The 16,687-nt window shown below is 46.7% G+C and overlaps 1 protein-coding gene across 1 annotated transcript; it reads right to left on the bottom strand.

The window, feature by feature from the left end:
- Positions 1-267: 267 nt before the first annotated feature.
- Positions 268-4,090, bottom strand: EEF1A1 (eukaryotic translation elongation factor 1 alpha 1). The gene is made up of 8 exons (XM_089333011.1): positions 4,058-4,090; positions 2,891-3,068; positions 2,456-2,635; positions 2,046-2,342; positions 1,815-1,965; positions 1,457-1,713; positions 1,056-1,290; positions 268-953 (listed from the first exon to the last, which is right to left on the bottom strand). Exons 2-8 carry the CDS (start codon positions 3,032-3,034, stop codon positions 829-831), a joined length of 1,389 nt encoding a protein of 462 aa, XP_089189137.1. The 5' UTR covers positions 3,035-3,068; positions 4,058-4,090; the 3' UTR covers positions 268-828.
- Between the last annotated feature and the right edge of the window lie 12,597 nt (positions 4,091-16,687).

Genomic DNA, 16,687 nt, shown 5'->3' with positions numbered 1-16,687 from the left:
GATTGTCAGCAATCTCCATGCTACTCATGGGTCACTAATACCACTATGAACCTCAAGAATAAAGCTTATTTGAAAATATGCTTTCCCCACCTTCCTGTATCTTAATTCTGATCATCTGTGGTCCACTTCTTATGTCAGGCTACAAATCCTTTACCAAACTGCTTTAGAAGAAATCTGTTAGAAATGGTGTTCTCACATCAGGAAACCACTTTTTACGTTTTCTTAGGACCCTAGAAACCAGTGCTGTTTTACTAAAACTTCAAGTAATTTGGGAAACCAAAATTTAATGATTCTAACAAATTTACTTGTAGCTACACAATTTTATATGCAACATTTCATCCCTTAAGATTACAGAATTTTGCTTTCTAAACTAAATTACATGTCAACAGTTCTAACCAGCAGGGCTAACAGCCCTCCATAGCTTAAAACAAACAGGTGGGAAAAAATCCCTAACCCATGGAGTTTTAAAATTCCAGCCAATTCTAATTAGAAAAACCTGGAACACATTTGACAGGTCCAGTGTTGACAAGAAGACACAGGTTTCTCATTAAACTTTGTTTTAATGGGTCTCAAAATTCTGTGACAGATTTTTGGTCAAGTTGTTTCCATTAAAAAGTACTGATTTTAAAAACTAATAACTTAAAACTGCCACGCACAAAAAAAATGGTCCACAAAACATTCTCCTTTCCTTCTGAAGGTTTTACGATGCATTGTTATCATTAACCAGTCTTTTACTATTAAACTTAAATGGCCAATTGAGACAAACAGTTCTGAGACCGTTCTTCCACCACTGATTAAGACTGGGGTGGCAGGTATTAGGGGTAATATTCATTTAGCCTTCTGAGCTTTCTGGGCAGACTTGGTGACCTTGCCAGCTCCAGCAGCCTTCTTGTCCACTGCTTTGATCACACCCACAGCAACCGTCTGTCTCATATCACGGACAGCGAAACGACCTATTAAAACAAGTATTGAGTTGCCATGAGACACATAGTTCACAGAAGCAATTGTTAATCTTTAGTACAACTTGTAATAGCAATAAAAAAAAAAATCCTTACCCAGAGGAGGATAGTCAGAGAAGCTCTCAACACACATGGGCTTGCCGGGAACCATATCAACAATGGCAGCATCACCAGATTTCAAGAATTTAGGGCCATCTTCCAACTTCTTTCCAGAACGACGATCAATCTTTTCCTTCAGCTCAGCAAACTTGCAAGCAATGTGAGCTGTGTGACAATCCAGTACAGGGGCATACCCAGCACTGATCTGACCTGGATGGTTCAGGATGATCACCTGGGAAAAAAAGGATATGCATTTTAGTGCTTCTCAAACTGAACTGTGGTAACAGCTAGAAATGCTAACTCCCCTGATGTGATAACACTTCATACATGCATCAGATTGCTTACCCCCTTGAGTATGCATGAACATTGTCAATTAACAGATCATTTTAAATTGTTACCTGAGCAGTGAAGCCAGCTGCTTCCATTGGTGGGTCATTTTTGCTGTCACCAGCAACGTTGCCACGACGAACATCTTTGACAGACACGTTCTTGACATTGAAGCCCACATTGTCCCCAGGAAGAGCTTCACTCAAAGCTTCATGGTGCATTTCGACGGACTTGACTTCAGTTGTGACATTGACTGGAGCAAAAGTTACCACCATGCCAGGTTTGAGAACACCAGTCTCCACTCGGCCCACAGGGACAGTGCCAATACCTAAAATATTTGCAGATTACCAAAGAGTTATTGAGGGCCAAAGATTTTTCACCTGTTCCAATTCAAGTTATATTCTGATGTTACATTAATACCCAACTTACCACCAATTTTGTAGACATCCTGTAGGGGCAGACGCAGAGGCTTGTCAGTTGGTCTAGTTGGTGGAAGGATGCAGTCCAGGGCTTCAAGCAGTGTGGTTCCACTGGCATTGCCATCTTTGCGGGTGACTTTCCATCCCTTGAACCACGGCATCTGAAACACAAGAGAACAATTAATTCTATCACATCACCACTTCCAGCTCTTTAACAAGCACTGTCTTGAAAGTCACTTACATTAGCACTTGGCTCCAGCATGTTGTCACCGTTCCAACCAGAAATTGGCACAAATGCTACTGTGTCAGGGTTGTAGCCAATTTTCTTAATGTAGGTGCTGACTTCCTTAACGATTTCCTCGTATCTCTTCTGGCTGTAGGGTGGCTCAGTGGAATCCATCTTGTTAACACCAACAATTAGCTGTTTCACACCCAGCGTGTAAGCCAGAAGGGCATGCTCACGGGTCTGCCCGTTCTTGGAGATACCAGCTTCAAATTCCCCGACACCAGCAGCAACAATCAGGACGGCACAGTCAGCCTTTAAAGAAATCAAGGACACACACTGTGAACGAAGGTACCTCAAACCTAAGGAGGAACTCACCCACCCCCCGCCTAGAAAACCTTATGTCTACAGTTACTAGTTGCACAAACCTGAGATGTGCCTGTAATCATGTTTTTGATGAAGTCTCTGTGTCCTGGGGCATCAATGATAGTCACGTAATACTTGCTGGTCTCAAATTTCCACAGGGAGATGTCGATGGTGATACCACGCTCACGCTCGGCTTTCAGTTTATCCAAGACCCAGGCATACTTGAAGGAGCCCTTTCCCATCTGTAATTACACAGAGCACTCAGACGGTTACTAAGACACAGCACAGCTTCAAACCCCATGCCCCCCTCCGCTTGGGAATGCATTCCGCTTCCCAAACTGCTGGGCCTAGGTGGCTCTCCAGTCGATATGGTGGCTCGTGATTTTAACATTCACATTCAGACAACTAACCACTGTTGTCTTCATATCATAGCACTCTCTTTTTAGTGGCCAGACTTAATGTAATTCAGCATCTTTCCCTTGCGATACTGGACATACCTCGGCAGCCTCCTTCTCAAATTTTTCAATGGTTCTTTTGTCGATGCCACCACATTTGTAGATCAGATGGCCAGTGGTGGTGGACTTGCCCGAATCTACGTGGCCAATGACGACGATGTTGATGTGAGTCTTTTCCTTTCCCATTTTGGCTTTGATTTAGCGGTGGTTTTCACGACACCTAAAATGGAAAAAGGGGGGGAACCTTTGAACCACTGTCCGAGGGTTGAGACTAAGCCACGTTCAAAACTCAAAAGGGCAAATTCCAAGGAGAATTACATCCAATGCCAAGCTGGCCTAACTCTTCAGTCTCCACCCACCGAGTGAGTTAACTCCATCGCCTAAAAAATCTCCGCCCCCAGCCGAGCCAAGCCGAACTCCAAAGGCCACACGAAGAAGCGAGGTGCCCAGACGGCGCCCTGTACCCCGTGGGGTCGCAGGAAGCGGCGGCCGAAGAGGAGAAGGCTCTTTTCCTTTGTGTGGGTGACTCACCCGCCCGCTCTCCCGGGCCACCGCGTCCTCCATTTTGAGCTCCCTGCAGCGGGGACGGCGAGCGGCCATCTTTTTCCGCGCACGCAACTGGTGCCGAGCGGGCCGGGCTCCGCCGCCCGGGGTGGGGCGGCCGCGGCTCGGGCAGCGGCCCCACCGAGCCGCCCGCCCCACGACCCTCGCCTCTCCCCTCGCCCGGCCTGGGCAGGCGCGGCGCCGTTGGGCCTCGCCCAGGCCGCGCCCGACATGTGCGCCCGGACGGGCGGGCCCCGCCGCTCGCTGTCCCTACGCCGCGCGGCCGCCCTGCCACCCCCTCGGGCCGGACGACGAACGCGCGGGGTAGCCCGCCCGGCCTCGGCGGGCCCATCTCGACGAACAAAAAAAGAGCCGTACCGATCCACGTAAAAACTCAAAGGGCCGAAGGGCCCCGCGAGCGAGGCTAGCCAGGCCGGCGCGAAGGCGAGAGGACTCGCACGCGGCGGCCACGCCAGGCCTCAACTCCAGCACGAGGAAGAGGCTCCTGGAAAACGCGCAAACCTCCAACCCTCCCGCCCCGTTACAGCCCGAAATTCGGAGCCAGGAACCTCGTCAAGAGGCTCAGTGGCATGGCAGTGTCCCCGAGCACGCGAGGGCCCCAGCCCGCTCAAGGCCAGACCCGCGGAAGCCACACCCGACACTCACCTGTGTTCTGGCGGCAAACCCGTTGCGAAAAAGAACGTCCAGAGCGACTACGGCACTTATATACGGTTCTCCCCCACCCTCGGGAAGAGGGCGGAGTCAGCACACGACACCGCTTTCCCAGTTTGCCCCGCGCCACCTCCACTAGGCACCGGTTCAATCGCCGTCCCCTCCCCCAACGCCTCGGGGACCGTGGGCGATGTGCGCTCCGACCACTGACGAGCACACAGCGCCTCGCGCATGCTCGTCTCGGTCCCGGTGACGACGAGCGCGAGGGGTGGGGGCGGGGACGCGGCGATCTCTCGGTTCTAGGGTAACGGGAGTTTAGCGACGGTCCCTGGGCTTCCCCGAGACTGAGGCGAGTCCTCTTTTGTATGAATTACTCTGGGCTCCGGCGGCGAGAGGTGGGGGGAGGGCGGCGGCGAGGGGACCTCCGGGGTCTTCCACTCTCCCCGCTGCACCGCAGAGGTATCGAGGTTCGGGGTGTCTTCCCGCCCAGTCCTCAGCCTTGGCGCCTCGCTGGTCTGAGAGGAAGCCCCGGAGCCTCTTCCTCTGTGGATCACGGCCGGGTCCTGCTGCTCCCTCGCCTCTGCCTTCTGCGCCCCTCGGGTCGGGAGAGGCGTGCAAGGCCCCGGGACTCGGGGCAGCGCGGGGCTAAGGGCCCGGGGAGCGAGAAGCCGGGAGGGGCTCTGCCCGATGGCCGCGAGCACCACGCATCTGCTCCTGGGCTCGTTCCACCAAAGCCTGTCGCCTTTCTGGACGCCCGTGATACAAGTCGCCGCCTGGGGTTCTCCAGATGTTGGGTGTTTCAGTTTAGAACAGACTTCAGTCCTACCGTTAGCTGTACTTCTAATCCTGGTTTTGTTGGGCTAAGACTCTGGAAGAGAGTTCGTGGTCCCATTTTTTTCATCGTGTGCTGTCACTCGACTGCAAGCCCGAGAGGCCATGCTTCGCATTCAGCCTTCCCACATGATCTCGCAGCGACTGAGATCTACAGCAGCAGCAAGCTTCTCCCAGCTTCCTATTTCCAACACTTGCTGCGAAGCCACTGCTCTGAAAGCCCCCCTCCCCCATTGAAGTACATGTCTTCCTTTTCTGTTGGCCTGTTGATCGTAACTGTTATTGATTGTAACTATATTTTAGCATAAATGAGATTCGGCCTTTGTAGATGGCTGTCAGGTTGGCCCTGTGAAACGCTCCTTTGAGAAAAGAACATTCATTTTTAATAAGCTGACTGCTGGCTCATTGTGTCAGGCGCAGTAACATCCCTGCCCGACTTCCCAGGCCAATCTATGAACAAGTATTTATTTGAGGACCTGTTATGCGCCCAGTGCTGTGTGAAGCATTGAGGGGTGCACAAAAGAAATAGTTCCTCCTGGAGAAGAACCCAGCATCAAATTGGAGCAGGAGAGTAATATGTAAACCACGGAGAAGCAGTTAAAGGCACATTTGTACAGTGCTCGTTTCTGTTTCATTGTAGAATAAAGTTCTAGCCCTTGCATTCAGTTACTTTTCACAATTCACACTCTTTTTCTATTTAACTGAAAGAGGTTTTTCCGGAATTGTCTGTATCTACTTGTTTTACCACTCCTTGTAGACATACTTCCTAAAAAACAGGTTTCTCTATTTCTTCATTAGGCTTCTAGCCTACTCACTTTCATTTAGCTTTGAGATAGTTTAGGGAATCTAGGCCAAATAGTTTCCCCAGAAATATATATATATGTATAAAACTTTTTTTTCTATCCACAAAAGTCTTTTCTGTAATATATATATTTTCAACTTCTCTACTTTCACAAATTCTCTAGTCAGATCAAATTTTCCTAGCCTTTGGCTAATCATATACACATGCAATAAAATTATCTTGATATTCTAGTCCTTGGCTGTAATAAGAGAAAGATGTCAAGAAGTACTGATGAAAAGCAATCACCAGCAATAGAACAATGCAAATACTTCTGCTCTCTTGCTTATCTCCATGGCAATATTTATTACTGTCTACTTTCTTTGGAATTACATTCCCACAATCTGTAATGTTATTATATCAAAGTAACATCGACTGTACTTATTTCAGATTAAGATTAGGGTGCTATGTTAGACTTATTTCCATGCCTTCACGAACAGTGTGTGCTTCAAATGGCTTAGGTTTGTATGCTGTTGGAGGTGGCAGGTTTTTGATAAACGTGAAGGCATGGCTAGGAAGAAATGGTCATTTAGGAAAAGAAGCAAAGATGAAAGACTGGAGTTTTACTTGGGATCCAGAATCGTAGCTAACATCTAACCTAAGAATAAAAAGTCAAAATGAAAGTAGATGTTGGTAAGAGGGGAAAGTATCAAAGATAATTTCAGTTCAGTAAAAGTGAGCAAAATTATCTGTAAAATCACAATTCAGCAGAATGTGGTGTTGCAAACTTGAAGACTTTTATCCAATCCTCATATTGGAACACTTGGGGATATGTATGCTTTGTGTTGAATTACTGTTTGAAAATATAGATCTACCATAATTGAAACAGTAATTTTTATGGGTGTGCGTGTATGTGTTCAACATCATGTTGTTATTCTTTAAGAAATGGCTGCAAACATCTCCACAGGACCTTATGAAAACGACACCTCCTGATTCAAATCTGACCTAAACCTTTTCCTAGTCACCTCACCTTGCTGCTCTGGATGATTAAAAAAAAAAAAAAAAGTCCAACATACTAAATGTAAAGTAACAGAATGGGCCAGAGGTGTCTCTTTGGTAGCCAAATTTATGCCCAGAAAGAAAAGAAAAATGAAAAAAAAAAAAAAGAGAGAGAGAGAGAGAGAAAAGGTCTCCAAAAGCTATCCCGGATCATAAGCAAGTTTTCCGCATGCCCCTGTGATTGCAAGAAAGAGTATATAGTTTACAAACACCTTACAGGGAATGCTTTCTAAAATATCGCCTGCAAAAGCCAAGGCACAGGGGGCCTTTCACTGCTCTCTAAGTAGCCTTCTGCGTGCCGCCGACCGCTCTCGAGGTTGCTATTCGCCGAGACCCCGGGCGAGGGCCGGTCTCAGGGCTTGGGCTTAGGGCCCGCATCTTTGTGCCCACCCGAGCTACATTATTGGGCGTTACGCGCAGACATACACTAACCATGCGCGTCTCTTAGGGCACAGCTCACATTTCTGTTCGCGGTCCGGGCCGCAGCGGGCCAGCAAGGCGGGCCCCGACGCCGCCTCGCGAGGCTCCCGGGGCACCCGGCTTCCGGGGGACGGCGGCGGCTGGGGCGAGGGGTCGCTCCCCGGCGCCTGCTCCCCGCCCCCGCCGCCAGCCTCTCGCCCGCGCGCGGACACCTGCGCGCCACCGCCCCACGGACCTGCAGGCTGGGGTCCGGGCGGCGCGGGGTCCCCAGGCCCGCCTCCCGCCACGCCCCTCCCGGAGGGCACTTGCTCGGGTCCCCGGACTGCGGAAGGAAGGGCCGGGCGGCAGAGACTAGGGGTGAGGCTGGGGGTAGGGGTCGGCTTTAGCCACGTGGCCTACAGCAGATACGGAGTGTTATTATAATTTTTTTAAAATCTCTTTTCCTAGGCTCCGTGTTTTGAACACAACCCTCCTGTGTTTCCCCCACAGCTTGACAGCAGATACAGTATGTTTTTTTAATAACCTAAAATTGTAACCGGTAACATTGTTGAGGCTCATAGGTGTGTTTTGGGATCATAAGCCATGCTTGTAATCTGCTTACGATTTTCATGAAATCTGTTCAATTCCATATGGCACGGCAAACTTAAATACATTGCAAGCACCTATCAGCCTGACCCCTTTTAAGGATTGTTGTAAAGGGCTGAATAGAAGCAGGGCTTTTATATATGTAATTGGGATGCACCAAGCATCTTCCAGTGTTGGCTAATCCGCTAGTGGGCCTAATTTAAAGCAGTTTTAAGTAATTACATTTTGCTGTGGCTTGCACACGTTTTTGTCTTGCTTGTGCCAATTGCAAATGATTTTTTAAAGGATATTGTAGATGACTGAGCCAAGGAATTATGTGAATTTAAATAAAATGGCACTTCTTTCTGCCAGGCACTCTTCTGATATTTGCAATATTTGCTGTACTCCTACCACCCACAACCGATACTTTGTACATAATTAGAAATATATATTCTTTTTTAAAGTTTCACTCTTTTGCACAAAATGCTAGACTATAACATACAGGCTTGCTTTTTTCACTTCATACATTTTGGCAATCTCTTCTGGATTAGGGCACAGCAGAGCAGGATTGAAACTCAGGTAATCTGACCAGAGGGCTAGTCCTAACCCTTTCATGAGCCAGGTCTAGGCAACCTGGTATAATGAAAGGAACAATGGCATGGGAGGCAGAAACCCCAGGATTTGGTCTTTGGTGGCCTGTGGCAACCGGCAGTTCTGAGTCTCTTAGCGCAGCTGTAAAAGGGGTCTGCTCATTGTTCACATTTAGCACCTATCTCAATTCTAATAGGTGCTGACATGAAAAGACACAGAGGCATTTTACTAGGTAGTTAGGGCTGAGTTTCTACAAGCTCTTTGGAGAATGCCCGCCCTCATTTGGTGTGCCTTGTGTACACTTGTACTCACTTGAATAAGTAGAGAAATAAACTCATTAGTATCGTTTATCTTTTTAAATTATGAACATCCTTAAACTGGCAATACAGGTGCCGAGCGAATAAATGGTCAGAGGTTACACAGTGAAATGTATACTCTCTTTTTTATCAGTTTAAAGGAAGTCAAAAGAACATGTCAAGAAGATTAGGGAAGGGCCGGCGCCGCGGCTCACTAGGCTAATCCTCTGCCTAGCGGCGCCGGCACACCGGGTTCTAGTCCCGGTCGGGGTGCCGGATTCTGTCCCGGTTGCCCCTCTTCCAGGCTAGCTCTCTGCTGTGGCCAGGGAGTGCAGTGGAGGATGGCCCAAGTGCTTGGGCCCTGCACCCCATGGGAGACCAGGAAAAGCACCTGGCTCCTGGCTCCTGCCTTCGGATCAGCGCGGTGCGCCGGCCGCAGCGCGCCAGCTGTGGCGGCCATTGGAGAGTGAACCAACGGCAAAGGAAGACCTTTCTCTCTGTCTCTCTCTCTCACTGTCCACTCTGCCTGTCAAAAAAAAAAAAAGATTAGGGAAACTAAAGGCGGGGCTGGCACTATGGTACAGTGGGTCAAACCACGAGCTGAGACCCAAGCATCACATATGTGTGCCGATTCCTGTCCTGGCTGCTCCACTTCTGATCCAGCTTCCTGCTAATGCACCTGGGAAAGCTGCAGATGGCCCAAAGACTTGGGGCCCTGCCACCCACACAGGAGATCCAGATGCAGCTCTTGGCTCCTGGCTGTGGCCTGGCCCAGCTCTGGCAGTTGTGACCTTTTGGGGGAAATGAATCAATGAATGGAAGACCCATCTCTCTCTCTCATTTCTCTCTCTCTCTGGAATTCTTTCAAATAAAAATAAATATTTTCTTTACTTTTTTGACTGGCAGAGTGGATAGTGAGAGAGACAGAGAGAAAGGTCTTCCTTTTGCGGTTGGTTTACCCTCCAATGGCCGCCGCGGCCAGGGCACCGCGCTGATCCGAAGGCAGGAGCCAGGTGCTTCTCCTGGTCTCCCATGGGATGCAGGGCCCAAGCACTTGGGCCATCCTCCACTGCACTCCCGGGCCACAGCAGAGAGCTGGGCTGGAAGAGGGGCAACCAGGACAGAATCCGGCGCCCCAATTAGGACTAGAACCCGGTGTGCCGGCGCTGCAAGCGGAGGATTAGCCAAGTGAGCTGCGGCAATGGCCAGAGTTCAGTCTTTATTCTTCTGCCCTTCAAACATTTAGTGAACATCCGCTGTGTGCCTAGGGCTTGGGTAAACAATCGGGAGGCAAAAAACAATCCCAGCCAAAGAGTCTGGGAGAGAAAGAAGGAAGACTAAATAAATGCCTGGCTCCAGGGAAGCATGAATGCTAGAACAAGAAAAGCCTTAGTACCTTTTTTTTTTTTTTGTAAATAAAGATTTGTTTTATTTATTTGAAAGGCAGACTGATAGGGAGAGACAGAGAGAGAACAAGATCTTCCATCCACTGGTTCACTCCCCAAATGGCCACATTGATCAGGGCCAGGCAGGAACCAGGAGCCAGGAACTCATCCAGGTGTCCCAGATGGTTAGCAGAGGTCCAAACACGTGGGCCATTATCTGCTGCTTTCCTGGGCGCATTTGCAGGCTGCTGGCCTGGAAGTGGAGCAGCCTAGACTTGAATCTATATGGGAAGCCGGTGTTGCAGGCAGAGCTGGCCCCTTGGGTGCTTCTGAGCTCTCAGGCACAGGAGGTGCTTGGAGGAAAGGTGCTCATGGAGAGTATCTCACCTGGGTTGGGTAGGGGCTGTGAGGTGTCAGCCAGTGGAAAGAGGCCATGGGTGCCGGTGCTTGAGTGGTGCCATAGCAAAGTGTCCTCCACAGACAGGAACAGAGAGCAAGGTGTATCTGTCCAGTACATTCCCTGAGACCCCTGTGGGACTCTGAAGACACAATCTGGCATCCCCCACATACGGAATGTACAGCTGTGCACCAGGTATTTCGCCCCTTTAGGCCTCAGCCCCCTATTCTGTAGGAAGGGGATAAATTACCTATTGGACTGTCATGAAAATTAGATTAGGAAAGTCTCAGGTGCAGAGCATGGTATTTTGCATGATATTAGAGCAGCAATTGGCAGGAAGTTTCCCTTCCTTTTTGTTTATTTTAACCCATTTTATATATTGTACAGTACTTCAAGAGTGAGGCAGCTCTAAAGGTAGTTCTACCACAACTAGCCTCAGTTTTTGTGTCTACAAAGTGGGCTTATGGTGAGGATTGCATGAGGCAATTAACATGAATCATTTCCCCAGTGCCTGGCATCTGCCAAGCTTCTTTACTGGGAAGGCAGCGCACTGACCTTGCTTTGAGCTCTGTGTTTAACATCCCTCCACCTTTAGGTTCCTCACTCATTTTCCTATCAGAATCTTCAAGATGCTGTCTTAATGTCTCTGGGCAGCTGTACCAAAATGCCATACACTAGGTAATTTTTTAAAAAGATTTTTATTTATTTATTTATTTATTTATATTTTTTTACTTGAGAGGTAGAGTTATAGGCAGAGAGAGGGACAGAGAGAAAGGTTCTCCATTCGCTGGTTCACTCCCCAAAGGGTTGTAATGGCTGGAGCTGGGCCAGTCCGAAGCCAGAAGCCAGGAGTTTCTTCCGGGTCTCCCACGTGGGTGCAGGGGCCCTAGCACTTGGGCTGTCTTCTGCTACTTTCCAGGTCATAGCAGGCAGCTGGATCGGAAGAGGAGGAGCCAGGACTCGAACCTGCACCCATATGGGATGCCAGCTATGCAGGCAGAGGCTTACTCACTACATCACAGCACTGGCCCCACACTAAGTAATTTATAAACAACATATTTATTGCTGACAGTGCTGAAGTCTGGGAAGTCCAAGATCAAGGTGCCAGCAGATTCAGTATCTCGTGGGGGCTTGTTCTTTGTTGCAAAGACAGGGGACCTCTAGCTGTTTTATCAGGTGTTTTGTTTTGCTTTGTTTTTTCTTTTGTTGTTGTTGTTTTGTTTTTTTTAGAACAGACTCATTTGAAAATGAAGAATCTGAAAGTCATCATACGCAGAAAAGCTACTGACAGTTCTCCCTGGGAATTTGAATATCTGCCACCTGCGGGTCCACTGCAAAATAACTACTGTCTTTTTTTTTTTATAATTCTGCATGATTTCCATATGTGGTTTCACAGTCAACTTGTTCCAGTCTTTGCTCTCAGGTCTAGAATAATAAACTCTGATGTGGGAAGAGAGTTTAATCTTCATTTAATGAAACCACTCATTTTACAGGTGAAGGAAAGTGTCAGAATGAGAGATCTACCCATGCTCTTGTGACCAAAATTCCTCTGACTTCCAGTTTTTGCTTTCGCTAGGTAAAGTAGTAGAGAGTAAATGTGCACACTGTAGAGCCAGACCAACTGGTTTTAAAGCCCAGCTATGATATTTTCTAGCTGTGTGATGTCAGACATTAATTAGTCTCTTTGTAAAACCTTTTTAAAATTTGTATTTGAAAAGCAGAGAGGCAGAGAGAAAGAGAGACAGAGAGAGAGAGAGAGACAGAGAGAGCGAGCTTTCATTTGTTGGTTCACGCCACAACAATCGGGCTAAACAGGCCAAAGCCAGGAGGCAAGAGCTCATTCTGGGTCTTCCATGTGAGTGGCAGAGACCCATGTAGTTGAGCCATCATGTGTTGCCTCCTACAGCACGCATTAGCAGGAAGTTGGAATAAGGATTGGAGCCTCCAAAATGGGATTTGGGCACCCCAAATGCATCTTAACTCCTGTACCAAATGCCACCCCTACTTAACTCTTAAGGTCTCAGCTTCTCCACTGTAAAATAGGGATGATGATATTACTTATTTATAGCATTGTGATGAGGATTAAGTAAGTAAATGCATGTTTTTCAATTATTTACATTTAGCGTGTGCTATTATTATTTTTTCTGTTCTGTTCATTATTCTATCCTCAGCATCTAAAACAATATCTACACAAGGAATATTTGTTAAATGACTGAGTGAATGAATAAAAGGCAAGCTGCCTCTGTCATTCCTTGACTAATCGACTCAAAAAGTGTTTTTTATTAAAAAAGCATATAGTTGTGGAAGGATGGGTTTCACTGTCCAACATCAGCAAGTTAGTGGTAGATATGGAATATGAAAGCTGTAGATAACACTGCTTTAAAATTGGGGGCCTACATTAATATGTTACAGAGAAATAAAGGCAGAGTACTTTCCAAATTTGGAGAAGGACAGATCCACACCACTAGATATGCAAACGCTATATTAAGACGTTGCACATCATAGTCTATAGTCAGACTGCTGAAAACCAAAGAACAAGAAAAAAGCTGAAAGTGCTCAGAGAAAAATAGCCCAATACGTGCAGGGGCTCCAGGTTTCAGTGCCATGACTGTGGACATCTCAACAGCAACATGGAGGCAAGGAGAAAGAACAACATCTTAAAGTGATGAAAGAATAAAAGAGACCGGCTAACTCAGAATCCTTCATCTAGCAAAAATATCCTTTACAACTGAAGGCAACAAAATCACGATGAGATCCCACCACACAGCCACTAACGTGGCTAAAATTAAAAAGACTGACAATACCAACTCTTGGCAAGCAGTTGAGATGCACACAGCTGCTGAAAATGTAAAATAGGACAATCTCCTAGGAAAACAGTTTCTCAGTTTTCTTAAATATTTAAATATATATCTACAATATGACTATCCCTTCCACTTCTGAGTGTTTACTGAAAAGAAGTGAAAACATATGTCCACACAATATCTTGGGCCAAAATGCTCATAGCAGCTTTATTTGTAATCACCCCAAACTGGAACCAACCCAAATGTCCACCAGCAGGTAGGAAGATAAAGTATGGTATGTCCATGCACTAAGAAAATGACACAGCAAAGAAGAGGAATAGACCACTGATGCATGCAACAACATGCATGGCTTTCAAAACAATTGTACTAATTGAAAAAGCCATATGAAAAATGACACCTATTACATGACTCATCATCCTTGTAAAATTCTAGAAAATGCAAACCATTCTGTAATGACAGAAAGTTTGTGGAAAGTGGGCCAGGCAGGAGAGAGAAGAAGGTATTATCAAGACATGTAATTTGGAGTGATGGATATGTTCATTTCATTGACCATGGTGACAATTTTGTGGGTGTATACATATATGAAAATTTATCAAATTGTATACTTCAAATATATGTAGTTTACTATATAGCAATCATATTTCAAAAAATGGTGAAAAATAGAGGAAAAAAAGGATGGAAACAAAACAGATGCATTTTTGGATGAAAGAAAATAAGAGAATTTGGTGCCAGCAGATTTGCACATTTATGAAATGGTACAGGGGGACAGGCATTTGGTGCAGCAGTTAAATTGCTGCTTGGGATGCCTGGATACCAAATCAGCCTGGTTCAATTTCCGGCTCTGTTTCTGATCCAGGTTCCTACTAATGTGCACCCTGGGAGGCCTCAGGTCCTGGCTCAGGTACTTGGATCCCTACCAGCCATGTGGCAGGCCCTGATTGAGTTCTAGGCTCTTGGCTTCAGCCTGCCCTGGCTGTTATAGGCATTTGGAGAGAAAATCAATGGATTGGAAGATGTCTCTCTGTCCACTTCTTTCTTTCTATCTATCTGTCTGTCTGTCTATCTATCTATCTCCATCCATCCATCCATCCATCCATCTGTATATTTCTAGCTCTCTCTGCTTTTCAAATAAAATGAATACAAATAAAAGTTGCCTGGGTATCTCTAGGCAACTTTTTAAAATTTATTTATTCAGTTTCAGTTCTGTATCTGTGATATGGGTATGATACATTATAGATTAAATAAAATAGTGTGTGTGAGATCCTTACACAGAGCCTGGAAGACAGCAAAACTACCAATAAGTGGTAGTTATTATCATCATCACCATTAATGATGATAAAATAAAATTCATCTGTATTCTTTTTTGTTTGTTTGTTTTTGTTTTTGTCTTTGACAGGCAGAGTGGATAGTGAGAGAGAGAGACAAAGAGAAAGGTCTTCCTTTTTGCCGTTGGTTCACCCTCCAATGGCCGCCACGGCTGGTGCGCTGCAGCCAGCACACCGCGCTGATCCAAAGCCAGGAGCCAGGTGCTTCTCCTGGTCTCCCATGGGGTGCAGGGCCCAAGCACTTGGGCCATCCTCCACTGCCTTCCCCGGGCCACAGCAGGGAGCTGGCCTGGAAGAGGGGCAACCGGGACTAGAACCCAGTGTGCCGGTGCCGCTAGGTGGAGGATTAGCCTAGTGAGCCGTGGCGCCGGCCATCTGTATTCTTAAACATTTTATGTAACAGCGCTGATTCATGAGAAGACTTTAATGATTTTCTATTTCTACTGATATTGTCATCAAATTCAAATTGCAATTTGAATTGCAATAGAGGAAACAAAGCTGAGATAGCAGTCAATCGAATAAACTAATTGCATGTTTTGATAAGTGTTATGAAGGAGACAAGGAAGGAACTGTACTGGGAAGTAGGAGGGGACCTTCCTAGGGGTGGTAGGCGGGGAGAATCCCTCTGAGAACCTGTTCTTCAAGGAAATTAATGCCAAAAAAAAAAAAAAAAAAAGGAAGCAAAACATCAATCCCCCAAATGATCTCTAAATAAACAACAAAGAAAAAAAAAATAAACAGTGGGGCTGGAGCTGTGGCATAGCGGGTCAAGCTTCCATCTACTGCATCAGCACCCCATATGGATGCTGGTTCAAGTCCTGGCTGCTCCATTTCTGATCCAGCTCTCTGCTAGTGTGCCTAGGAAAGCAGCAGAGGATGGCCCAAGTGCTTTGGCCACTGTACCCATATGGGAGACCTGGATGAAACACTTGGCTCCTGGCTTTTTCCTGGCCCAGCTCTGGCCATTGCAGCCATGTGGGGAGTGAACCAGCAGATGGAAGATCTCTGTCTCTTCCTCTCTCTCTCTCTCTCTTTCAAATGAACAAATAAATCTTAAAAATAAAGAAAAAGATAGAATAGTGCCTCCTAAAAATTAAGTTGACCGCTGTAAAAATCTCCTTGTGTTAGGAAACATATGCTGACACTAAACATCCAGAACCAGGGACACCTGCCTCCCACGTCAGAGTGTTTGGATCTGAGTCCCAGCTCCAATCTCCACTCTAGCTTCCTACTAACCGGGACAGAGCAGGCAATGGCATAAGTACTGCCACTGACAGGGGGAACCCAGATTCAGTTCCTGGTTCTGGTTTTGTCTTGGCCCAACCCTGGCTATTGTGTATATTTGGAGAATGAAACAGCGCCTGGAAGTTCTCTCTGTTTGTTTCTCTGCCTTTCAAATAAACAAAGAAAAAAAATTTTTAACAATCAAATGAAATAAATGAAAGCCAGGCAGTCAATTATCAGATGCCTAACCTGAAACAAAAGTTGCTCACAGAAATGCTCTTCAGCCTGGGGCTTGTCCATCATGTGATCGGAGGAATGTAGGTACGCAATGGAAACTGGAAGCCTGCAGTGTCAGAATGTTTAACTGGAGCTGGAAGACAGGATTCTTGCAAACTGCACCAAACACTTTTGAATAACTACCTAGAACGCAGCTCCTGAAAGGCTGTTTCTCCCGTTGGACAGTTTGTACTACACAAATGGACACAGCAGCTGGTGAGCCATGCAGAGGACAGGCCTCTGTGACTGATCCCAACTCCCCCCTCAGGCCTCCTTCAATCAGCTGCATTCTCAGAGGGATTCTCCCCGCCTACCATCCCTAGGAGGTCCCCTCCTACTTCCCAGTACAGTTCCTTCCTTGTCTCCTTCATTCTCCTTCATAACACTTATCAAAGCGTGGAATTATTTTATTCCATTGACTGCTATCTCAGCTTTGTTTCCTCTATTGCAATGCCAACTCCAGAACTGAGATCTTGTCTTTTTTTTTTTTTTTTTTTTTCTGTCTTGTAACCATCCTGCTCCGAGCCTGGCTCATGGATGTTGCTCAGCAAACATCTGCTGAATGAATGAATGAGGAGGGATCTGGGAATCCCATATTCTCCTCAAGTGAATCCATTCCACTGACACACGTATACTGTCTTCACTTTCAAGCAGAAGACCTGTGCTTTGGTGTCAAA

Source organism: Oryctolagus cuniculus, chromosome 5, assembly GCF_051225735.1.
Source record: "Oryctolagus cuniculus isolate XC-2025 breed Fujian yellow rabbit chromosome 5, ASM5122573v1, whole genome shotgun sequence".
Classification (NCBI taxonomy): Eukaryota; Metazoa; Chordata; class Mammalia; order Lagomorpha; family Leporidae; genus Oryctolagus; species Oryctolagus cuniculus.
Note: the sequence above shows the minus strand (reverse complement) of the source record. Positions and strands in the feature narration are given on the sequence as shown.

What these genes read in the sequence shown, in the direction of transcription:
- EEF1A1 (XM_089333011.1), bottom strand. Translation starts at nt 3,034, where the DNA reads ATGGGAAAGGAAAAGACTCACATCAACATCGTCGTCATTGGCCACGTA. An exon ending in TGCTGGAGCCAAGTGCTAAT is followed by an intron (nt 1,966 to 2,045) that starts GTAAGTGACTTT and finishes CTTGTGTTTCAG; the next exon opens with ATGCCGTGGTTCAAGGGATG. An exon ending in CAGCTGGCTTCACTGCTCAG is followed by an intron (nt 1,291 to 1,456) that starts GTAACAATTTAA and finishes TTTTTTTCCCAG; the next exon opens with GTGATCATCCTGAACCATCC.